General features: G+C 34.5%; 3 protein-coding genes across 4 annotated transcripts in view; all 3 read right to left on the minus strand.

Moving 5' to 3' along the window:
* Positions 1-14,628, minus strand: part of LOC119083271 (dnaJ protein homolog 1) — a 20,422-nt gene extending 5,794 nt beyond the window's left edge. Inside the window, exons 1-5 of one of the 2 annotated variants that reach the window (XM_037192958.1) lie at positions 14,443-14,628; positions 13,582-13,878; positions 5,409-5,650; positions 5,111-5,342; positions 4,587-4,944 (exon numbers count right to left, since the gene is read on the minus strand). In XM_037192958.1, coding sequence (XP_037048853.1) covers positions 4,587-4,944; positions 5,111-5,342; positions 5,409-5,637 — 819 coding nt within the window. In that variant the 5' untranslated portion in view covers positions 5,638-5,650; positions 13,582-13,878; positions 14,443-14,628. Of the gene's footprint in view, positions 1-4,586; positions 4,945-5,110; positions 5,651-13,581; positions 13,879-14,442 lie in introns of those variants that run through there. The other variant, XM_037192957.1, reaches the window with a different exon arrangement.
* The window catches only part of LOC119083231 (zinc finger protein 271-like), a 700,255-nt gene that overhangs the window by 533,456 nt on the left and 140,506 nt on the right, over positions 1-26,293 (minus strand). The window lies entirely within an intron of this gene.
* Positions 23,957-26,193, minus strand: LOC119083263 (oocyte zinc finger protein XlCOF6-like). Its single transcript, XM_037192944.1, has 4 exons — positions 25,775-26,193; positions 25,508-25,714; positions 25,071-25,436; positions 23,957-25,014 (listed from the first exon to the last, which is right to left on the minus strand). The coding sequence occupies exons 1-4, from the start codon at positions 25,850-25,852 to the stop codon at positions 24,046-24,048; spliced, it is 1,620 nt and encodes a 539-aa protein (XP_037048839.1). The 5' UTR covers positions 25,853-26,193; the 3' UTR covers positions 23,957-24,045.

Here is a 26,293-nt window from a genome sequence, read left to right on the forward strand (position 1 = left end):
AAATTAGAAGTTGAATAAATTATCTCATTTGCAGACATTTTCTATTACAGTTTATAACACACACTATCCAAAATATTCACGTACATTACAGGATATATAGGTACGTGGTATGGTACATACCAGCATTGAATATATATATATCTCTCTCTACATTCGACTATCCATTCGGGTATCTTCTTCAAGGCTATACACATTTACACCACCAAAAATGATTCTTCCCGTATTAAATTCAATGGCCCTCTTCTCCAGTTAACCATCGCCCATACCACAGAGTCGACATACATAAACATTTCTGGAATTGTTTTAATGGAAATGGTTGTCCGTATCATAATTTATTTGTTTTCTATTAAATAATTTGTATTCTATACATCCGACCGACCGAATGGGTAAAATTCCAAACATTTTCTGGCAACACATGTTCGACATAAAAACATTATGTACCATGCGAATATAGATTCGACATTACTATATATGCATACATGGCCAAAATGTTGTGGGTTGTAATGATTCAAAATGTTGTTTATGCTTGTGTGTACCACGAAACATTTTTCGTCTATGTGCTTATGTGTCTATATAGTGTAGTATAAGCTGTTTGAGGTAAGTATACGTACGTTTATTAGATGAATAATGAGACAAAATTAATGCTCTGAATAAATGAGAAGTTTTTCTTCTTCATTTAAATCTTATTACGGCGACGATGGGCAATTCATGTAGGAATGTATTTTTGTTTGAAATGAAAGAATCGGTTTGGACTTTAATGAATTGTAACCAGCTGACACCGCTGACACCTTCCTCTGTATAAATAAATACAAATATCGCTACACATTTTAATTTTTTTTAATTTAAGGATTATTCGTCATACGAATACAATTCACACAAAAAAGAAGAAGAAATTTTACGATGATAAATACGCCTTTAATTCTAGTTAAATCGCAGTTGTTCCGAAAACATCACCGCATTTTTCAAGTAAAGAATAATTTGGTTTTGATCGTCCATGACCGTGATGACAAGAGATTTTGTGTGCGAAGATTATATGTGATTTTTCATCAGTGCTTATGCTTAATATTATTATTTTAAATTTAATTTTTTTCCGAAGTTTCCCTTTCTGTTTCTTTATATTTAGATCAATATCAAACATAATGACCACAACCTCTCCAAAACCAAGGAAAATAAAGTCAAAAATCGTTAAGGGAGTAGCGACTAGCGAGTAGTTCTGAAAGTACCATTTTAGCCCATTTCAGATGTTTCAAAGTCAAGAGAGGACCGATAATGACAATTGAAATTTAAGCCACAAGGATGGAAAAATTGAAAAGTCGAGCTTTCCCGTGAAGTTTAATACATGCTCAGGGTGCCGAATGTTGCATCGCTGAAATTAATGGTTGTCGTTGTCGACTTTAGAGATGACCATAACCAGATTAGAGATAGGGAGGAACTACACCACACCTTAAACCCTTGACCTGAAACACCCTTTTATGAAAAACAACTTGTTTTTTTAAGCTAATGTAAACTCATCCTACAACATAGATAAAGCTCTACTAAGCTACGTTGCTCAAAAAAATAAAAAAATATTTTGCGGAACGGCACTGCTGTTTTCGGTTATTATTTTTTTAAGAAATTGATGTTCTGAAGCAGTGCCTATTTTTAAGATTCTTAAATTTTCGAATGATTCAATTTACAGTGTTCTATATTGTTTGCCAAGAAAAGTTCTAAAACAAAACAAATTCAGGAAAATGGAAAATTCCTTTAAAAGCCATTTTATACGAAAACCTTTTAAGGCAAAGCTTTATTTTCACATACAGCTTATGAAGGTTTGAAAAAACTTTACTAAGTTCACGTCGTATGAGACAGAAAAGTCTAAACTTTGTTTAGCTTTTGTGGTGGCTTAGCCACAGATCGCCACTAGTCTGCAAGGATAGTGATGAACTGGAATTTCATTTCGATTATGATTCGCTATACTTGTTCGTGTGAAAATTGATATAGTTTTTCTAGAGTACCACTATCGCCATGGCCTGATGAGAAATGGTATTTTTGAACTGCATATTAATGCAACATGTCGAAAGACGTATTTAATTTTCTCACAAATCGAAACAGTGGTCAAACGTACCTTAATTTCCTACGACATTCTTGCCTGTCTAATGGCATGGGTTCGTTTTGTTGATGTGATGAATGCATTAAGCATTCGATGTTAGCCAATTTAATGATAATCGGTTCATCTTTTGGTTTCTTCAACAGTTATAGTACAGATACATTGCACTTCGTATCTATAGAATAATCAAAACACCGTCGTCACATACATGTGGTACGGCTTATGAAGATTTAAAAAAACTTTCTTAAGTTCACATCGTATGAGACACAAAAGTCCAAACTTTATTTTGTAATACTTTCTAGTGTTTCTTGCACAGACACTGCCTTCCATCTCGCTGGTTTCTGTTCAAGGATTATGGATTAAGAAATTTTAAGAGTTTTATGGAATTAAATTGCTAAAAATAGGTCCTGTTCTAAGGATGAACACTTTTTCCATATTTTGTACTGGAATTGTCAATAGCAACCAATTTTCATAGACATTGCCTAACACGAACACCACCATACCTTGTTACCAATATGACATTATTATTCGATGTATTTTCATTAGTAAAAATAATAATTTCTAATTAACGGAAAGATACATTAAACAGTTCTAACAGTTCCTGCTGCAAAATACACCATTCCTAATTTGCCTTTCATTTAGATAAATACAAGAAGTTTAAAATTAATTAAAATTATTCCTAAGTTACATTCCGTTTTCCCTCGCTCCATATTTACTCTGTATGTTAAATTATCGAAAAGTTTTCTTCTTTTTTTTGCTATTTCAAATGAAAGTGACTATACGGTGTGCCATGTATACCGTCTGTAAATATTTAGAAGGAAATTGGAAGTATAAGTTTATCGTTGCTGAGATAGCAATATCATCGTTTGAACTCACAAGAATAGTAAATTTTCAATTTCAGTTTTGATTCGGAAGTGCGATGAGCTGTAATTATCAATAAATCTAAGAAGAGGTGATGCAGCAATCTTACACCTTTCTGAAATTACATAGCGGAAGAGAATAGATCACTTTCGAGGAATTGATCGCATAAAATGGAAAATTTGAAATTTACGACGCTTCTTTCTACATAAATCCAAGAGTTTATCGAAATTCGATAGTAAACTTTATTATATTTCCAATACGAATGCAATTTCGAGAAAAGTGTTATGTGCATCGTCTGCAACTGTTGTTTTCAGCAAGGTTCGGCTTTTGTTAAGGTTGAGGCGGGTACTATAGCAAAATGTTCACATTGCAATCTAAAGCGCCTTAATCTGGCCTTTACCGACGCTATAGTGGATTTTAGTCTGTGTCAGAGCTTTTGCGTTGCGTACGTCTCTGCTACTGTAAAAAGCACAAGCCGATTTAATTTATCTCCAAAGACCAGAAAATTGACCTGATGCTAGCCCAATTCCTAAGGTGGTCCGTTTATAACACTTTTAGACAATTAAGACTCGAAACATGTGTATGTGAAGCTGACCTGACCTTTAGACTGAACTCTCTCGCGAGAGCATTAACCCTAATACTCTCTCGCGAGAGCATTAACCCCAATACTCTCATGCGAGAGCTTAACCCCCATTACTCTCTCGCAGTAGCATTGTACAACCCGATCATCAATAGGAAGCATGTACATTTTTTATGAGTCGCGTTAGCTTTTAAGTTTTATATTATTTGCGTGGAAGAGGAAATATTATACTGAGTCTGAGTCATTTGAGTGGAAATATATACTGGGACTGTTCACAACAACCGCGTTCGATTTGATTATTCTAAATGAAATCGCAAAGGCAGTCATAACGACGGCATTTGAATTCGTCATTCTTTTCAAAAAATATTTCGTTTTCATTCTGTTAAATTTTGTGAAGCAAAACAAACCATAAACGTCGCTATTCAAACGTTTTTTTTATTAAATAAACAAATCCGAAGTGAATTCCGCTTTTCAGCCGAACAAATCATTACCATTCAAAGTGACCAAATTAAAATAAAAAAAAAATTAACAATAAATTTACGACAGAATTTCAATTCAACTCTTTTTGCCGAACCGTATGGCAGGTACGCTGAGATGGAGCTCCATTTTTATAAATTGCGTGTACCTTAAGAGTTTCAAGTGTAGGTAAACGAATGTATTCGATTTAAATAAGGTGTTCACACAGAGAGTGTACCACACGAACAACAAGCTCAAAAAGATTTTTTGGCTTCAACAACAACAACGAAAAAAAAAACTTGTTTGATGACCTAAGACGTCATCCATATTTGGTGAGGTCGTGTTTTCAATCATGATGCCAAAACCGTCATCCATTTATTTCAATTATTAGTAACGATACGAAAATGTAATAGTTGATCGTAGCTAGGACCATTTATCGGCGGAGACATTGAAAACATTGAGACTGATAATTGAGCAATTATTTAAATGTTATACGGTCAGATTTTGCACACATTCTCTCTCAGGCTATTCCAACTGGTTTTTTTATCACTCCATCAATCAATGCTTTAAGGTAAAAATTAAAAGTAAAAAAAAACCATTTACCTGTTTCAGTGTTAATCTTGCTGTGTATCTTAAATCGCTTCCTTCTCGTTTGAACAGCGAATGCGGTTTATCCCTGATAATGAACACTATGTCCGATGGTATTTTGCCTCTAGATTGATCGCCCTCTTTTTGGAAGGTGACCTTTGTGCCGGATTTCCATCCGGGCTTTATTGCTATGCTAACGTATTTGTCTTCTTTCTTTGGTGTTCCATCTGACTGGATGATTCGTCTTGAAATTTTCATTTTTTTCACACAGCCTTTGTTGATTTCTTCGAGAGTCGCGTAAAGGTCATGTTCGATGGGTGGATCCTGAGTTTTTTCTTTTTTTAACGGCGTATGAACGTTAAACGAATGTGATCTGATTGGAGAGTGGAAAGAGATGCGATTAGGTGGGAAATTTCTTAGAAGGAACATTTACAGGGTGGAAGAACACCTTTCTTAGATGCAGATTCGATTGATTGTTAAATTTAAATTTATAAGTCGGACAGCAAAGGGTAATTGATTTTCCGTTAACAAAAATTTACCTAAATGCACCACCTAATCCATGCCGTTGACCCAATCCACCAAACGGTGAAAAGAAGTCTGTGTCTGTGTCGAGACTGTCGAATACATTTTTCTCAAACAAATTGTCCGACATATCAAAGAAAGACGCAAATGGATTACTGGAACCGAAGAATTGAGCAAATGTGGCACGAGGATCGCCGTGGAATTGATATGAGAAATTACTTGTATTATTGCTGTGCCCATTTGTTGTGCCTGGAATGGGAAAACAAACCGATTCGAAATGTTCACGAAAAGTCAAAATAGAAAAAGAATTTTCACCTCTATTTCCTTTAAGACCATCTTCGCCATATTTATCGTAAATGTCCCGTTTCTTTTTATCCGACAGAACCTCATACGCTTCAGCGATTTCTTTGAATTTATCCTCAGCGCCGGCAGCCTTATTTTTGTCTGGATGGTAGCGTAACGCTAATTTCCGGTAAGCTTTTTTTATTTCCTCATCGGTAGCTCCCTTTGTAATGCCTAATACCCGATAGTAGTCTTTACCCATTTTGATGAATCAGCTGAAAATATGTGTGAAAAAAACAAATAAATTAATTTAAAATAAAAAAAAAGAATTCACACGACTCTTCAATGAAAGTTATGTGAAGAACAAGAGTCTCTTTTCTCTTGTGTGTGATGGTGTACATAAATCGAGTTTTGATAAAAATAGACGGTCAAGGTTACATTTACTCCAAGAATAGAATGATTATTGACCAAAAATATCGCACACTATTTTAACACAGCATAAAGACTCTTGAGTCTTGAATTAACGATAAATAATATTAAAAGCACTTGTCGATTCACTCGTTCGTGCAACTAGGGTGACCATTATTTTCACATATTCTACAAAAATATTTCTGAAATGCATTTTTGCACTGAAATGATAGTACACACTTCTTCGGGTCATTATGAGAACATCTGAACATAACTATGTGTCATTTAAGTAATAACCTGGAAAAGAAACTTTTGGGGCCGTCAGGGGTTTCAGTTGCTGATATACAGTCCCTGCAGTTTTTCATCCATTTCGAAGTTATCGTCTGATTCTACTAATGTCTACTCCATTGGCTTGTCTGACTTGTTTAGTTAAACAATCATTTCATATTTCGCAAAATTCTCAAATATCTCAAAATTCCAGTCACCCTATTGTACATCTTTGTACATTCCACGTCAAAGCACATTACATTTCAGAAAATTATATTTAATACGAAAACAACATTTTTGATGTGGGTCAACGCTAAGTAAATAAACGGGAAAGAGAGACATTGTTTAATGGAAGGTCTTCGTTAATATAAAATAAAATTTTTATCCAAACAAGATACTGTTTTGTCGTTTCATGTCACAATAAATAATAACGTTTATGTAGTCATAGGTCATCATTCGTTAATTTTAAAGTGGTGCGATTGTTGGCTCTTTCTGTTTTGTTTAGATGAGATATATACCTAACATCGTTTATTGTATGTACACAGACAAAAGAAAAAATGGTTCAAGTTGATTGACGTCGTGCCAAATTGCCGAAAATTGTAGGTGAAAATGAATGAAAAATAAATTTTCTTGATAAAATTTATTGCAGAATCGTTGTTTCAATTTGTAACCAAGCGTATCATGATCGTGCAATTTTTCCTACTTTTCTTTGTGATGAAACTGAAAAATCTGGTGTACATTTTACACGTTCGACACATTGTCATAAAGGTAATATTTTATCTCTACAATACCCACCTATTACTTCATTCTGATTTAAAGTATTCCCTCGTTAAATTGTTTGAAAATTTCCATTTTTTTCATAGATCAGGTAATTTAAATTCTTCAAATACAGAGAGGATAAGCATATCATGAAAATTGTCGTTGAATTTTTTACATGATTTGATCTGATTATTTTTCATCTGATTGGACAAATAGCAGTGGAGTATGTACTTGGGACTGCTAATATGTGAGCGTTGCTTCCCCTGCCCAAAGCCCACGTAAAATCATTTTAATGCTGATGTCATTGACTTGAATTTCCTGGGGTGCAGTGAGTAAAATAGTTTTAACACCTTATCACCCAACAGCCATTGACACAACAAGGGATGAAAAGTTAAAAAGTCAAGTGGACTCGCACTCGAAAACTAGGTTTTCTACATGTTTGTTTATGCACAATAAAGTGCGCTTTACGTCACTGTTTGTGACATGTGTGAGCTCAAAACAACAAACTTACAAGCAAGGATCTAATATACCACTACATGACTGAGGAGGAAAAGATGAAAAGTAGAGTTTTCGTGTGAATTTTGTTGATCCGAGGCGTAGCCGACTTCTCATTTTTATCCCGAGTTACGCAAGTCGAAAGTAGAGCTTGAAAAATGAAAAGTACGGTTCTCGACGCATTAGCATGTAAATTAAATTGAAAAGTGCCTTGGAAAATTAATTCGTACAACAGTCTTACTACTTCAATCTAAAAGAATATTATATCGCTTTGGTAACGTTCTAACGCTAACTGAAGCCTTGGGTAGTTGCAGTGTGTTTTGTGACTGCAACCATGTACGAATTCAGTAATATAGATACATTGCACCTTGTATCTGTAAAAGAATCACCCACGTTACATGTTATACGCGCGACTTATGAAGTTTTGGAAAAACTTTCATAAATTTTAGCACGTGTATATTACGACACTTAGTATGTCCAGCTCCACACGCACTGGCCGCGAGTGGTTGAGTTTAGGAGCGAATTGAAATTTTATTTCAATTATGAATCGCTAGATATATTCGTGTGTAAATCGGTATAGTGTTCGATATTACACTGCATCGAGTACCACTGTCGCCATGGCCTGATGAGAAATGATATTTTTGAACTGCATATTAATGCAAAGCGTCGAAAAACATATTTTTCTTCCTGTAGTACCAAAACCGTCACATTCACTCACCAAATTTAGTATCGAAAGAGCAACATTCTCCCCTACCTTTTTCTCTCAATTTTCATTCCCGCTTATGTCATTTTCGATCCTATCTTTATTCTTTCCCAGATGTGTCATGTGATATAATGAAGTCAATTTAAACTCAAATCCAGCAATTTATTGTGTGAACTGCAATAACATGCACGAATTTTATGTTCAATATTCATTCTGTATTAATATTGAGCGTTGCTTCACTACATTTCGAATTTCGAAGCGTATTAAATATGATTTTTTTGTTATAAAGAATGCATTAAATGATAATGCTACGCGCGTATGCATTAATTGATATTGCTACGCGCTGAACGAATAATGCTGTACGGTCAACAAATGTAAACAACGACATAAAATTTTTGTATGTTGTTTTGTTCGGAATGTGACTTTGGTACTACAGGAAGAAAAATAGTATACATACCACGGATCAAAAAGGTGTGTTTTAGACCACGGTGTTGAAAACGTCCTTGGTCTCCGCTCCGCTTCGCGTCGCTCCATCCCTGGACGTTTTCACCACCTGGGTCTAAAACACACCTTTTTGATCCTTGGTATGTAACATACTATTATTTTCTCACAGATCGAAACAGTGGTCGAAATGTCTGACTTCTATAGGTCTGTTCCATTGTACTATAAAAACCATTTTTGACGAGCTGACGAACGAGAGCATCCTCAGGGCCATAATATCAACGCTTTTGCAAACATTTCGTCAACAATAATTTTTTGGTTTGGATAACGATTTAGCTTAAATAACCTTGGAACAGACCTATGCCCAAATACGGTGAATTTGTCTGCAAATGTCTAGCCTACATTTAGGCAAGATGTCAATTAAGCACTTAAGCTCGAGGCCTGGTTTGAAGTCTCGTTAAGACAGTGTTTCGGACTGGGCAATGAAAATGAAATGTCTTTTACTTTCACTGCTTTTCATGATTTCCCAATATAACTCATTTCACGCCTTGAGGGCCAGAATTTTATTGAATAGGCAATTATGATCATTGCATTTTTGTGTGAAGGAAATGAAATTGCGACGAAACAAAAATGTGTAGCTAGTTACCCATTTTTGACTGTAATGAACCAATTTCATTGACTCGTTCTGTTTCCATAATAATTGAAGCAAAACATAAATATTAATTAATATAATTAGCTAGGTCGTAATATTCGGATTATAAAAATTTTATGAATACACACTACCCTCGTCGGTACTACACCTCGTTTATTCGAAAAAAAAGTGGTCATAAAAAAACCTCTCTAATGGCATAGAATATGATGAAAGAAACTTTTTTTTGCTTTAAATTTTTAGCAAAAGAACATGTAAATAAAAACATCACTTGAATGAAACGAACAGAAAAAGTGTATTATAACAGAAAAGAAAACCGACATTATATTCAGAGAAGCATAATGAAATAAGTAAACATATGAAATTAATGAATGTATCAAGATGTTAAGAGATGTAAAGTCCATTGAAAACGTAGATGTATATTTATCACTATATATCTCTGTAATGAAATTTTTATAAATAATTTCTATTTTTAGATAAACACGTAATCTAGTGTCTTATGGCGTCTCGAAGCATATCTGATTCTATATAAAAGAAAACTACAAAACATGTTGAACTTTTGTTGAACTTTTTATTAATAATAGTCAATGCATCAAAGTCATTAGAGATTTCTCGTGGATCAGCTTAAAGTATTAATAGTATGGATGGGATAATCTGCACATAATAGAAACAATCGGTACGTGCAGATATGCTGTTTTATCCTGTAAGCGAAAATGAGACTGAACAATATAGGATAAAAAAAATATGCAGGGTATGTCGTTACATCTGTTATGGACAGCGACGCCACTCAAATGATAACAAATCTAACTATTTCATGGCCTTATATAGCAAAAAATAGTTAAAATTAATGAAGTAAAAGATTTTGGGTCAATCTGTTGAAAATGCTATGATCAATGGCCGTAGCTTGTAATTCGCCAGTACTGCCTACAACACATAAAAAACTTAGTGATGCAAGATTTTGATAGAGTAAAAGCATGTAATTTTCTCACAAAAAATCTAGCTAGAGTATAGCTAGCTGTCTGCGAAGGTCCAGGCGTTTAATGGACTGCATGTCCAATTAATTATTGGAATTTCGATATTTAAGCTATACTTCGATCGCCATTCATTGCATGATAGCATTATATCCCAGAGGAAGTGACAGAATAATAAAATAATTGTTAAATGGTAAACATGTGTGATTTATTGGTTCAGAGGAAAAAAAAACTCTTCGTTTTATGTGATGATGCAAAGTGGTATTGCCCATTTACGAATTTAATCCGTCTGTTCAATGAAAACAAATTCAACGCATATTTCATTAAATAAATTTTAATTTATGAATATAACGAATAACGGTTTTAGTGCTTTTATCCATTCACTATAACGACCAATTAAAATTGAAGCATTAATTCATAAAATATATTATTATAGTGACTAAGGATAAAACTATTGCATCAACTAAACAAAACTGAATTTATTAATTACTCAAATTTGACGAGTGATAATTTGAACGAATTCAGTGATTAAGTACAACAAAGTTCAGGCATTAAAAGTTGAAATAATTTGCATAATTTGAATACACTGTGTAAATTTCACTGCAGTGCAGAATTAGCAACAGATTTGATTTTTACCGGTTGATGCTGCTGGTATTGTTTAATGTTTATAAATGTTTGTCTGTTTACTCACTTACACTGTCTGGATGTGTGTGTGAGGAGTGAATACACCTGCTAATACACTACTAATATAAACAATAGCATGATCGGCTGCTGCAAATTCTGCACTCCAGTAAAATTTACACAGTGGTAATTTTGAATATTTTTGGCTAATTTTGCCACCACATTTTTTCCACATTTTTATATCGTCTCTTGTCGCGACGTTTAATAGGGACACGTCGTGATAAAGGTATAATTTTCCCTATATTTTTCGCAAGACGTGTTACATCCCACCTTAAAAGTGAACGTCAATTATCGACAGCTAAAAGATACTTTGTTTTAAATAATTAAAATCTCACTCGGAAGAAAAGGAATGGCTCAGATATTATTCAATTCATTGGTTAGGGTTCCCTGATTCCTAGGCTACTACTTAGACTACTGCATATAGTTAAATATACAGTACTTCTACTGAAACTACCTGTTAAACGATTCGAGTAATTACTCACCTAAATTCGTGTAATGGTAAAAATTATCTGTCAAGAATTGGTATCCAGACTTAGATGCTAAAGGCTCACGAAATTTTCAAATTTTCGGAAGTCAAATTTATTTACAATTTACAATTTATTTCATTAGTAAGATCGATAAGCACAAAGTTTTAATTTAAACAGATTTGACTGTCGAAAAATGAGCCACTTATGCCTGTGTTTACTATATCTTGTATTCATTCGATGAGAGACAAAATAAAAGGAGAGATCGTTTATTTCTTCATATATACACGTAACGTAAAGTCTGTTCTGCGTTATACAAATTCAATAAATCCTTAGTTAACAAGTTTTCTTCTTTGTTTCTATGAACATAGGAAACCCAACTTATTACTTGATTAACTTGTATGCGGTTCTTTCTTTATCGATATATTCCATATGCAATGAGAGTAGTTGAAAGTTTCAACTTGAAACTAAATTGATCCCTGAAATAGTTTCTTCTTCTGATAAAAATACAATAGTTTGGGTCCTCCCGCCAAATTTCTGATTAAAAATCAGTGAATCTCAACCAATACGAAGCCGATTTAAACTATTTAATATGAGTCGAAATTCTATTAGGGAAATTAGCCATATTCGTGATACTTCTGTTATTTCCAACGAAATCAATAACTAATATCACTTCTTATCATTATGAATGGGAACACTATAGCTAGCCAGCCATAATTAGGCATAGAATTGTTATTCTGTGAAATGTTATCAGATCTATTACTTCATTTGATCTAAGTATTTCCAAGAGAGAGATTTCAAATCTTTAACTTCATTTCTTTGAACATGTTTTTGCTATATAAGACAGAGCTTCATTTACTCCTAAAGTCAATAACAGATAGCAATCACTGATTGAAGGACTGTTTACAAAATACAACATGAAAATCTTAATGCAAGAGCTTGCAAAATTTGTAAAATGTTTTTGTTGCCATGTGAAATGTTCCAGAAAAAATGCTTAAATTGTTCGGATTTATTTTCTGCTATGCAAAAAATGTCTTTATATTGCTCCCGTATATATTTTCATTTCGTTATCTATCCTATAGAAATATAATTCACAATTCCCTTTCAATGTACGACTACAACTGCATGAATATATTGTGTCCATTGTTCCAGATAGTTATATATTTTCCAATGCAATTCAAATTGAGAGATAGAAAATTGAATAAAATAAGCAGGATTTACGCAAGATTGAGTTTTATATAGAATTGAATTACATCGAATTTAATAAGATGAGGTTATTAAACTACTTTTCAATCTAAATTTGCCTTTTCTAACAATGATATTGACTCGTTTTACATCACTTGTAGTCGACATTCTCGTGTCCTCGTTCAAAAGCCGATCAATGTGCAAAAATAATAATAAAAAAAATCTTATTTTTTCTCACAAAAAGTACTTTCCATCGCAAACATTTAATAGAAAAGCTATAAATATATTTCCCATTCCCGAAATTACCATTCGAAATGTGGGCGGACTTTGCTATTTTACATTTTATTTTATAAGAAAAACTGAATATTTTTAGGTTAATTGGTCTTGTGGTCGTTGGAGAGGCCCGTGCGATAATTATGTTTTAATGTTTTCTATTTCCTCTGTAAGAGAAATGACCCTTCACCTATCCGAGTCATCTGTTGTCGACTGTGACTACCACAACAAGTACATGTTAAAACTAACGAAGTAATAGATTTCGAACGAATATATTGAAAATATCACAATCAAATGAAGTAATAGAGTCGACAATTAAACTGGTGATATGTTTGCATCTATGATAAGGCAAATAAGTCATTCATTAACACAAATATGGAAAATAATGACAACTGACAGGTGTACAATATTTATTATGCTGAAGTAAGCTTGAATGCACATTGAATAATGGAACGTCTCGACGAAGTGTGTCAAATCTCTGCAAGTATAACTATCGACTGTTCCGATTCGCAAGGTTCTTGAGTCAAGGATGACAGCTTTACAGGAATCAACTTATGGAATTGCAGCTATTGAAAATTGATCACAACTATCGATTTTCCCGATTCTCGAGACCAGATCTCACAAGTGAAAAATGTGAGACCCACATGGAGGTACGAGTCGACGTGAAAATTTTGAATGTCGTTATTTTGAAGAGAAAACTGATCATCTTCAGTGGTAAAAATCGTGATTTATGCGCAGAAAAAAAAAGTAAAAGAAAAACATTCTCCTCAATTAAATGGACACGAATCATGTGAACATGTGAAACGATTGTACACATATTCGTATGCATGTAGAGACATCAGGTATATATGGTCAAGAATGTTGAAGGCGAATGAACATATGCAAGAATTATGTGATTTTTAACAATTACCTTGTATGGGTAAATCCACTTTTTGTACACACCGCAGACGAAAGTGAATTTCTGTTTTACGGTTGAATTTATTTTATTTTTTTTCGCGTCACTTGGAGGTTAAAAAAAATTAATCCTTCAAAAGTTGTCTATTTTTAAACGCATTCAACACTGTAATATCGGTTAAATACAATTACTAATTTAACCACCCACACTTAGATTACACCGAAATGTAATTCTTCGAAACACATTCACCAAACAAAAAAAAAATTCCACACAAAAAATGATTTTTATTATTTGATTATTATTCCATGCTGGCTGCGGATATTAAGAAAAAAAAAAGAAGAAGTAAAATTAACAAATTAAAGTCCAGTGTGCGATTTTCGGTGTATTTAACCCGCGGGTTGTTCACTAAATTGGAAAACGAGAAAAATCTTGTTCCAAATGGATTTTTCAAACTAATACGCTACGGTGTGTCATGGCTTAAAAATATCAACAACAAAAAAAACCGACGACGACGACGACAACGAAAAAGAAATCATGAACTGAAGAACATCATTTCGCATTGCTTCATTTTTCGATCATATTAGATTTGTGATCTTTTCGGTTCAGCGTATAAATACCATACAGCATTTTGAAGTATTATATGATGACTGTCGTGGACTGTTCGACAAAATGCTAGGCATGGGAGTTCTAAAAAAATATTTCTTTTTTTTTGCAACTCGAATGAGATAGAAAAATAAAGGTGACGCGTGAATGTCTTTGAGAAACTATAAAAATATGAAGGTAATCTTCACGGAAAAATGTTTGTGATGAGAAATATACAGCGCAACGACAGTCGAAAATGTAGGAAAAAAAATAATTAAATTTAGAGGCACACACCGAAATGATGAGTATTATTTTCGTTACTTGGCTGTGTGTGCAGCAACGAAGGTGTGTTGTTTTTTTATTCACGAATCTGAATAAAGATATTGACTACACACAGTATACACAACACCGCGTTTGCTTCACGCGTAAGTGTGATCGCGTATATATATCTCGGCTCCGACACAATGAATGAATATTGTACGACTGATTCAAGTGATCGCAATCCATTTGGCTGGGAGCGAGAAATTTAATTTTTCGATATGAACCACGATATTCTCGTTCGTTAAATTTCAATTCAAATTAGATATAGGTGGAAGGTATGACGGTTTTTTTTTAACTCGATGATCGTAAAATGCGAATAATCACGAAGTCGGTTAGTGTGGTCTCTAGAGGAATTTTAAAATTTGGTTTTGATTTGATTTCATTAGAAAAATTTCATTCCGAGTCACATTTACAATAGTACAATGTCCATCGGGTTGTCTGATTATCTCTGGCTGCTACACGAAACGGTCTACGCACTTTGCGACGCAAGTATCAGTCAACTCTCTTGCCACCAAGTCTGTACTAACTAAAGGAATGACGATTTGAATCCAATGATCGTAAATTTAATGCGAACAATTACGAACGGTTGCATCTCAGAAATTTATTTAAATAAATCGGTGAGTCTACAAGCTCGATAAAGTGTTCACTGTGTTCAACTTAGTTGAAAACGAGAAACGGAGAATAACAAAATTGATGATTTATTGAAATGTATATTGTTTGAGTCGACGAATTGATTGAATGAATTAAACTTTAAGAAAATCTGGACTACATATTCAATGAGCAGCCAACAACCTTGACTCAATAAATTTTTTTTATTGAATTCTACTTCCGACTTTATAAGACTGTTGAGATCATGCGTGTATAGAATGGGTACTGTGCTTAGTGGTATTTAGAAGAATTAAATAAATGAGAGAAACGGGGTTCTAATCTCGCAGCTGTGATTTGGTCACATACAATTCAACAAGGCAACGCAGCAAGCACTTTAGGTACAAGTTTGACGAAATTTTTAAGCTATAAATTTTCAAACGTAGAACTCATGTAAAATTATCGAGATTAACTTTGATGCATTTCCATACAGAAGAAATGATTGCAATAAATGGTGGAAAAGACTATCCATGGACTTTTCATGTAGAAACCATTTCCCATATTTTCCTTCATTTTCCCACATTTTCCTGAATTTTTAATAAAAATATTTTTTGGGAAAATTGAGGAAAATATGGAAAATGTTGGAAAAGTCAACTATCATCTTGTTGGAAATGCTTTCTCAAAAATAGTCTCTGATACACGAAACAGCATACAGAAGTCGACACTTCACGCTTCGTCTGAACAGAGCAGTCACCCCTCGAACTTTGGACTACTTCTAGAAGAAATGACGACTTTCATAAAATCATTACTTTTTAATTTGAGAACTTTGCTCTGCGTAATTATCTATAGGACACCCTTTCAACAGAAATGTTTACTTTTCAAAGATTTGTCAACACGACTGAGTGTAAGTTGACTGTTGAGATTTAAAAAGAACGGAAATACGCTAATGGCTTTTCGTCCATAAAGCTTAAAGCACTGCGATCTCATTTCACATTAAAATAATCCAATCGCTGAAAAAAAATCTTCCAGAAAAAAATATTTGCAATAAAAGTGATTTTTCAACGTAATAGACGCAAATAAATAACACAAATTTATGGTTTTGTAGCGCACAGAATCCCAAAAACATTTTCACTGTATGAACGCCAAAGCCAAACACTAGCTAGAGCAAATAGACTGAATTTTAGCTATTCCTTTCATTTATTATCCTTTGATTCATTTGTATTCATTTCGACGGGTATCCTTTTTAAACGCACGACTGAATTTCGTAATAGACAACGACCGATAAAATATATCACCATTGTTAGAACGACAGTGATATAGAAGAATCGGGTATATGGTGCACAGATATGTCTTTACACATCCATATCACATACTGCCGAGACAGTGACCGAATATATACAACATGTTGGCGTGAATATCGAAGCCGAAAAGTGTAGTGTTTGATCGAATTGAATATAATTCTGATTTGGAAGGCAGTACGTTTCGGATTTCGTTAAAATTTTAACAATTCAGATGTTTGTACGATATGACATTTACATGTGAGATACATTTACGGTGCAACATCACATGCATAATCAACAATACTCTTGTAGGACAGATGATATGAATAATTGATTTTGGATTCAGCTAGGATTTTGAGTACATTTTGGGGTGATGTTTATAGACACATACAGTTAATGTGCAGTTTTTGCATACGTTTGAGAACCGTGAAGTTGTGGTTGATGTCATACAGAATATGAAAAAAGGAAAATCTTCAGAAGTTAAAACGATTTTCCATGGATAAGTAGTTTCGTTCTGGTAATATTACGTAGATCTATCATGTCTCATCTAAATGAATTTTACATTTTTGCCGAGAAATGTTTTCAAAATTTAGGTATCGCTTCCTAGCCTACCCTTTAAGATCTCAACCAGAGACCGAAAAATATCCGTTGAGCTATGAGTGTCTCTCATACAATAAATAATTCGAAAAAAAACGATTTTTATGCAGCTAATGATCCCTGACTCCCGTAGTGAAGACCACATAAATTCGGAAGTCACGTTAGGCCAGTGGTTCAGACTTCACTTGTTATTGGTCTTAAATGGCTACCAGTGAGGTCCTTAAATAAACAAATCAAATATTACAATTTAGAAGTCTATAGAGAGAGGATGGAGTGATGGTGTGATTGCTTGCAGCGACAATGCTACTAGATTTTTAAATGTTTTTAACACTATCTATAAATGGATGTTCGTCTATAAATACATTTGATCAGCAAGGGTAATAAATCTGACACACCAAAGGTATATACAATTGTAGTACACCAGTGAATGGTATGACCATTGACCATTCATCACTCCTTTTTAACAATAATAAAATAAATCGTCTGTCGTCGTTAAAGTGTTGCAATATTACTCTTTGCTTCGAATTGTTAAATCAAAAAAACACCGAGCACATTAACATACATTTTAACATGTTTGAGGTGAGCAGTGCACTGAGCACACCTTAAGTATAGCTATCAAATCTATTACTTGACTTCTTTGATCTAAACATTTTCGGCAGAGGCAGATTAATACAAAGTCGCTTAGGTCATTAGTCGTAGCACATAATTATGCCTCATATTTAAGCTAAAGTTTTTCGTCGTCCCTCTAGATGACAAATGACTGGTCCCGGACCAGTGGTCCGTGTGTGATGACTTGGCAAGGCAAGACACCATTTGAATGTATTTCAAATGAAAGTAAAAACAAAAGTCCACTTCTCACCTTTTTTGAACGGGAATCGTATGCCCATGCAACGATTATATCTTTCGTTGCTAGTAAATCTTGTTGTTTGATTTCAAATCTTTTACTTCATTTGTTTTACCAGAAAATTTGCTATAAATGGAAAGGGAACACTGGCAAGTGTGGCTATTCGCTGGTTAATCATTCATTTCTGTCATTGTTGCCCATTACAGAGGTTTAGCCTTTTCTAAAAGTTGGCGTGATCTCCGATTTACACCAAATACCGCTACTTAATCGAATCGACAAGCCCCCAAATAGATGAATATTTGAATAAATTGGATAAATCAGCCTCCCCACCGAAACGAGAAAAATTCCTTAAATTATTAAATTCGGAAATTGCGAAAGTTACGGCAATTTCATAATAAAAAATAATCATCTCGTTGAAAATAGACACATCTCTTATGTACAATCTGTTTCTTAAGTACTTACTCTTGTCCCATACCCGTACCCACCTTCAAGGAAATATCGTTGCCATAATACAATAACTACTACCCTCCATAAACTAAGAAAATTACGAAGATCTGCTTTATTTCAAGCTTCATTAAAATATTCACCCTCATCGTTTTACGCAGACCAGAGAAACGATAAAGCAGCTAAAACGTATATAGTTATAGATATACATAAGCCGAGAGTAGTAGTAAGCGGTAAGGAGCAACATTGTAAAAAGCTTTCAACATCTGAAAATGTGTCTAAACCCATCATCATCCCCAAAAACAAGCATAAGTTTTTTAGATTGTATATTCATCTCGACATCTGATACGAGTACGGTTGTGTAACATACCATTGAACTCACGCGTTAAGTACAATTTTTTATGGTTTTGTATTTACTGTTGAGTTTCCTTTAAAAATTGTCGTGAAACGTTTCGTACAAGAGCGGGCATATCGAATATCTTAAGCCGTAGCTTGCATATTATTCAACATAAATTCTCAGTTTTCAGTTGAAGTAATTTTAAACGGCCATATTCTTGGACTGGGACATTCGTCTAAAATATTGTAGTCACACAATAAGCTTAAATTCGATCATCAATGTAAATATATTATCAAGTAAACTACAATTGCACTGATGGTATTAGAGGATGTACTCTCAGAGATAAGGGATTGCATTACCATTTAACGACGACTATGCCATCCCTTATCGACAACTACGACGAATAAATGATTGTAACGTAATAAGAGTTGAATTTTCCAATTTATTGCAATCAGAACGCGAGGTAAAACAATTGTCGGGAGAACATCGTAGAGTCATTATTATAGAGGATTCATATCACTCCTGTATTTGTAAGTCTTTAGTATTACCATCACTGGAAGATGACAGAGACTCCTTATACTCGTTGATTGATGGTTTTTCACTGAAAAAATGTTTTTCGAGCAAACTCAAAGCGCTTGAGACTTGACAATTATACAGAAGTCATAAGTCTCCGTCAGTTGAAACTCACAATGAAATTGTTGTTGTGGTAGCTGTTTTGGTGTTGAATCTTTTGTTTTGGACAGTCTACCGTTTCCATCGTTTCCATTAAGAGGCACCGGTACTTTGCCGAAAAGCATACATTAGGGAGATTTTTAAATACTGGATTTTAGTTTACTTTTGATGATATCTTTCCATCAGAATTCTTTTTCAAAAATGTACGACCGCAATTCCGACCACGAATGTGTTAGCTTTCAACAGAAAATAGATTCGGTTGCAGCAATTTGACCAGCTCTGAGAACAATGAGCAGTTTATGAAAATTTCATTAAACTGCTCACTTTTCTCAAAGCTGATCAAACGACTACAACCAAAACTAATTTTTATTTAAAGCTAACAGATTCTTGGTCGGAATTGCGGTCGTACATTTTTCAAAAAGGATTCTGATGAAAAGATATTAACAAAAATGACATACGAAACACGCAAATGTAGGCTACAATTTTAGCTAAGTGCCGGTGCCTCTTAATAATAAACTTAGAAAACTGGATGTTAAAATTAATGAAGTAAAAGATTTTCTCTTTTTATTACCCAAAGAAGTAACAGACCTGATAACTTCATTGGGGATTTACATGTCGCTTGTGAAAGTTTCAATTTCAATCCATGGTGAAAGCTTTGTCTCTTATTCATTCAGTGGTAGCATATCCATCGAAATACTCCAAATTTCAACAATTAAACAAAATAATCAATTTAGTAAAGTGTTGTGAAATTGAACCATATGGGTGAAAGGTTCTGCTAAAATCACACTACTCGGCTGTCTGTTAATAAATTGCCTTGAATATTAAGTGGTGTTTGCCAAGCGCCAAGCGAAATTGGAAAATTCGCAAAATCCATATTATATACTCAACAAAATAAATCAGTTAGACTAGATAGATTTCCAAAAATTCCATTAAGAAATTCGAAATGAAATTGGAGAATTTTTCTCGAATTACGTTATAACACTCGAACCAAAGCCGCACAGAACCGTTAATATTTTTCATTCCATACGACATTAAATTCCATACATTTTATATTTATACATATTTTCTGCGTGGCTGGAAGGTATACTAAAATATATACACCACACAGCCGAGCTCTATATCAACCGACTGAAAAGCCATAGCCATCCATTTTTCATACAAAACACACACACAAAATCAAAATTCCTTTTTCGGATTTCCATTCCACAGAATGCGAACGAAACAAGCTTATTTTCGGAATATTAAAAATTTTGTTGTTTAAACTATTTTTTAATACGATTATGTATGTTTTGTGTATGTGCGGAGTCTGCACATGGTGATTTTATGTATTGCAGAGATATGCAGATGATGCACAATAATATTGTGTTGTGAGGAATAATGCGAGAAGTTGGTAATGCATTATGAAAGATTGGTTTTTGGAAATATTTCCGAGATGAAAAGACGATAGAGGAAAATTCGTGCTGCAGGGTAATAAACTTATAAAAATCGAAAAATTTCAGACGGTTTTTTTTTGTGGATTTATCTTTTTGGTAGAATATTTATACTAAAGCGTCTAGATCTAGAGCGATTCAAATACGGCGAACGTATCACGACTTCATCTTTTCATTACGTTTTTTGCTTCAACTATCGCTTAAATTTTGAGAAGAAATCTGTTACTTCATTTCTTGTAACAAACATCTTCACTCTTTTTTGTAATAGTCGACAACATATGATTAACACGTAGGGGATAATGTTCGAGCAGGCACTTTAGGCACGCCTGAAAGTGCTAAGGGAGTCGAGGAATAATTAATAATACATTTTTGATTTTTAGAAATTTATTTGGAGGTATTCCTCGACTACCTTAGCACTTTCAGGCGTGCCTAAAGTTGACAAGTCGCAATAACCGGCAACGTGTTAGCCAACACATCTACATCCACGCTACACACTCTAGCCAACTAATCCACCCTCAAAACGATCATTCAGTTTTTATTTTCGGTAGGTTGAGCACAAGTGCTTAAAATCAGCTGCCAAATAGAGTTCTAATTTGTCTGGAAAACTCTGCCAATTTTTTTTAGAGTGCAAAAATGTACACTGATACACTGTTCAGTTTCAGGTACTCTATTTAGAGTACTGCTCGTGCTTGAAGTTTGAAAAGTGTTGTTTACTATTTCACCTATGACTTAAATGTGGTCGGCTCACCAAATTCCATACCAACATTTTCCCGGTGAGTTGGTTTTCGTTTTCGTTTTCGCACTTACTTTTTTTGCTTACACTTTCCTGAGTAATCATTCAATTTGTTACAAAATTAGCTCAATATTACAGTGTCAAGACATTGTTGTAACCATTGAAATCTCAACTAGAATGTATGGACTGATCTGAAGGTAATTATTTCCCCGTTGATTGAATTTATTGTTTCTACACTAGTCCTTCTGGTACTCACTCAACATTTGCTTACCGTATAAATTATTGAAAGCTTCCTATACCTGCGATAACTTCGGAACCAATTTTCTCGTTTATGAGACTATATCAAAAAAAATATTGTACCCCAAAAAGTCATATATACCCATCTAACCTGCCTCCGAATCAGTATGATGCCATTTTATGTGTGAGTAATACCTTGATTCGCTACAATCCATTGTATCAATAAATAATACTTTTACTACCTTTCTATTCATGGCGTTACACTTTTGCTATATAAAACCCAGCACCGTATGTCATTTTCCTAAATATTACCAAACAGAAAAAGAACAAAATATATTCGTCTGCTTTATCATACCCGTAATAATACACACACCGATATGTGTAAGTGGTAACATCTTTGAGCTGAGCTCTCAGGTGTCTTTTTCCTTGACTAAACATATAAAGTGATTTTCATTATACCCATGACAATATATGGACTGTGTTTGTATACTAAAAATATTTTCATCGATATTTGTCGACATGTTAGGGATGGCAGAAGGTTACATGACATATAAAAGGGTTTTTATATCGAAACTTTTATACATAGGGGATGATGAGAACGCTTTTTCGTTATGAATTATGGTAAAATAATAAAAAAAAATTGGCTTCTAAGTGGCTGCAATGATGGTGACGAGAATTTTTTTTTACTTTAGAGATCGAAAGAACTCCAGCCAGATTGTTGTCTAGGAGACAATGTCTACTACTGTTAACGATACAAGAAAATTCCGAAAGTCATTTTTCAGATAGGAGAATTTTATATAGCGGTTATGTCTCGAAGTATAAAAAAAATTTCAAAAATTCTTAGTTCAAAATTTCTTACATATTTGGTGAGTTTCTATGAACTTTACATTGTCATAACATCATCACCGTGGTACATACCACTTACCCGATTTACAGTGGGCGACTTTGATATAAGTAACTCATTTCGTTTCAGCTGATCCCCTCATTCAAACAAAATTGTGTGTACGTCTTCAAATGGTTTTAGCACTACCATGCGTGTAACTTATTTCATCCGTATAAACAAGTGTTAGGCTTGAATTCCACCGAACAAAAAAGTACTCATTGTGAGAGACAAAATTGATTTTTTCCAATTTTTGCTTTGTTTACTTGACAGCTCGCTCTCTCACGGCTCTTCACACTGAGTACTTTTTGTCGAGTGTAAAATCATATTTTAAAATTGCAGCTGTAATCCACACGAGGGTATAACGACACAAACAGATTAGCGACCCAAGATGATGTCAAAGTAACTTTCGCGTGGTGAGGCAGTATGCTAGAGGACATGTAGGAGAAAAATTTGTTCACAAATGGAACACGAATATAGAATTTTCATCTTGGTGGGGTGAAGCTTTAAGGCCAGATTATGTCGCTTTCTAACGCATTGTGAACATAGTCACTATGCACACTTTTTGTTTCAAATTATGTTGAGTTATTGTGAATATATTTACCTCCTGTCCAGCTGAAGCTCGAACCAATTAAGCTGACGCTCGAACCAATTAAGCTGCCGTGCACACCCTATCATAAAATAAGGATTCCTATAACTTTGGCAAATGATCCTGTCGTTCTAAATAGCTCTTTTCATAGAATGTGCCTAAATGGAAATTTGGCGCGATAGATGCGAAACTTGTCAAGCCGAGGCGAGGCCGTGGTTGACAAAATATGGTAGGTGAAAACTTCCAGTTTGAACACAAATTAGGAACAAGATATTATATACAGGCGTGAGATCCTCATTTTTATAAAAGTCAGTTTTACGCACTTGTGCGTCAAAAGAACGTAAAAGTTGAAAACTCGAGTTTTCGCGTGAAGTTTGTTGATCTGAGGTTCGATGAATCAATTCCAAAACGCCAAAATAAACATTTTGAACAATGGTGAACATTCAACTAAATTCGATGTTATATGATCCCAGACAGAAGAATATTCTCCTGTTCACTTCATCAGCCACACCATCTTGAAAGCATGGATCTCTGTTGTGAGAACTGTTCACCAACTCTAATTTTTTGATCATTTATCTAAGCATTTAAGCGATTTGTACAATATTGAGGAAGCTTGAACTCAGCGATGAGGGTTACGAAAATTAGCGGTTTGAATTGCGTGTGCGTTTTATTTTACTGATATCTTGAAATGACAATTTTTACAACTTCAGGATTGGTGTATGCGATTATGGGAACGTAGTCCCTTATTTGATTTGAATTTCCTGTGACAATCTGGAAAAGTGCACGAAAACGTTTTCTCATCGGAGTGCGAACGCTCATGAACTCTTAAGTCACTGTTCGAACAAAATTTCTTATCGCATTGCTCATACGAACAAATGTATTTCTTTCCTAAATGAAACTTTTGATGCGATCTTAAACAATCTTTTGTTTTAAATTTCTTTCCACAATTTACATGTGAACAAGAGTATTGTCTGACGAGTGAATGAGTAATTTGGTGAACACGAAGTGTTTTACTGGTTTTGAATGATTTATTACATTCTGGATGAGTGAAGATCTCTGATCCATGTGCACTGTCATATGCGATTTGAGTTCAGGCTTCGATTTAAATGACTTTCCACACTCTTCATAATTACAAGTATGTGGCCGTGTGGTCATGTGCGTGCGCTTGTGCAAGCGAAGATATTCCTTACATTTAAATTTTTTTCCACACTGATCACATTCGTATGATCTGTCAACCAAGTGGCTGGAACTATGACGTTTTAAGACTTGTTTGAATGCAAAACTCTTCCCACATTGTGGAACAGGACAAACAAAAGGTCTTGGTCGTTCTACCACATCATGTCCCTTCTTATGTCTTACAAAATTAGGATAATCTTGAAATTTCTTCCCACATCCTGGATGGGTACATGTGTGCGGTCTATCGTTAATATGTCTGGCCACATGAGACTTTAAAAGAGCTTTCGACGTGAATCGTTTTTCGCATTGAGTGAACGTGCACGCATGAATTCTGTCTGAATGGGTGGCGAAGTGACGATTGAGGGCGGTTTTATCTTTGAATTTTTTTTCACATTGCGAATAGTCGCAAGAATACTGTCTAGCACTCATATGTGTGATGTGATGACGAGTTAATTTAGACTTCTTAAAAAACGCTTTATCACAATTGGCATATTCGCATTTGTGACGCTTAGCATCGGCTTTGTGGATGTTCTCATGTTCCCGAAGGTAGCTGCGAAGTTTAAATTTTTTGCCACACTGTTCATGAGCACACACATACTTTCTCTGATCGGAATGTATGAGTCTATGCATGGAAAGAGCCTTCGCAGTGAAAAATGTCGCATTACAGTCTGAGTAGTTGCAGGCGTGTCTTCTGTCATTGGTGGACTTTCCGTCATTAACTTTTAAGCAATCGACCAATTTCTAAAAGTAAAAAAGTTAGAAAGTTGCTAAGGGCAATGAGTCTGGAGCGGACATACGACAATTCGAAATTTGTTGGTAGTCGTGGATGCAATCTGATTGGGCTTTTTTCTACATAAACCTTTTTCAATATGATGCGTGAGGTGACGATGCAATTCGGCGCGACTTTGCAAATTTTTATCACAGATTCTGCAAACAAACGGAGAAAAGCAACAGAGAAACATGTGGCGCCTACAATCACTGTCATCGTAAAACATTTGATGGCAAAGGTAACATTCGAAACTGCTCACATCATCGGCGACACTATTTTGTAACAAAACTGACTCTTGAAGTGCTGGTGCTGATGATGGTGATGTCGTTGTAGTTGAACCAACAGTACAATCACTCTCAGTGTTTTGTTGGATGCAATCAAGCTGTCCCAGTCCCTGCGATCGGAGAAAAAACTTTTGAATGAAGGAGCGAACTGAATATTGGTTAATGCTTCAAGTCATTTTACCAGAAGCTGATGCGTGTCGTACACAACTGCAGGAATATTTTCGTATTCATCGAAGATATTCAGTTTATTCTCTTGTTTAAGCTTGACGATTACATCGGTAACTTCCAGACCACCTGGCACAATGTTTCGTACAAAATTTTCTTCCTTCACATTGTTGGCACAAAACAGCTGTTCTTTGCTTCGGTCATAATTTTGCATCGGTTTGACCTGTTTTAAGGAAGTTTTTTCTAAAACCCATTTCTTCTTCGCAATATCCGTATCAATTACCAAATCATTGAAGCGGCCATCATCGATGATTGTCAATTCTGGTTCAGCCTTCACTTCGATTTTGTAGATTCTCAACATTTTTGTAATCGAACCAATTAATTACATCAACAATGCACGAAGTACAGCCTGCCTTACTTATAGGTTTACTATCGTAATGTTTGTAGCACTTTGAATTTCTGGGTAGGAGAAATCATTTTGGTATTTTGCAGAAATTAAATTCGTTCACCACTTTCATTTACTTATTTTTCATATTTTATCACAATTCTTTTCGAATCCGCGCGAAACAATTAGCAGCGGACAACAAATCACAATGTGGTGTTACGAAAAAAGTGACATCACAACCAACGCAACACATTTAGTGGTTTCCAGCAGAAAAAAGGTCAGTCTTTTTTACCTACTGGTCATAAAATTGTTGTATATACAGTCGGTTTGACAAAGAAAAAGACAAAGAGAAATGTCAGCACCTTCAATTTTATAAGAACGACGCAAAGGGCTCGGAGGGTTTATAGGTTGCACAAG

Source organism: Bradysia coprophila, unplaced genomic scaffold (genome assembly GCF_014529535.1).
Source record: "Bradysia coprophila strain Holo2 unplaced genomic scaffold, BU_Bcop_v1 contig_583, whole genome shotgun sequence".
Classification (NCBI taxonomy): domain Eukaryota; kingdom Metazoa; phylum Arthropoda; class Insecta; order Diptera; family Sciaridae; genus Bradysia; species Bradysia coprophila.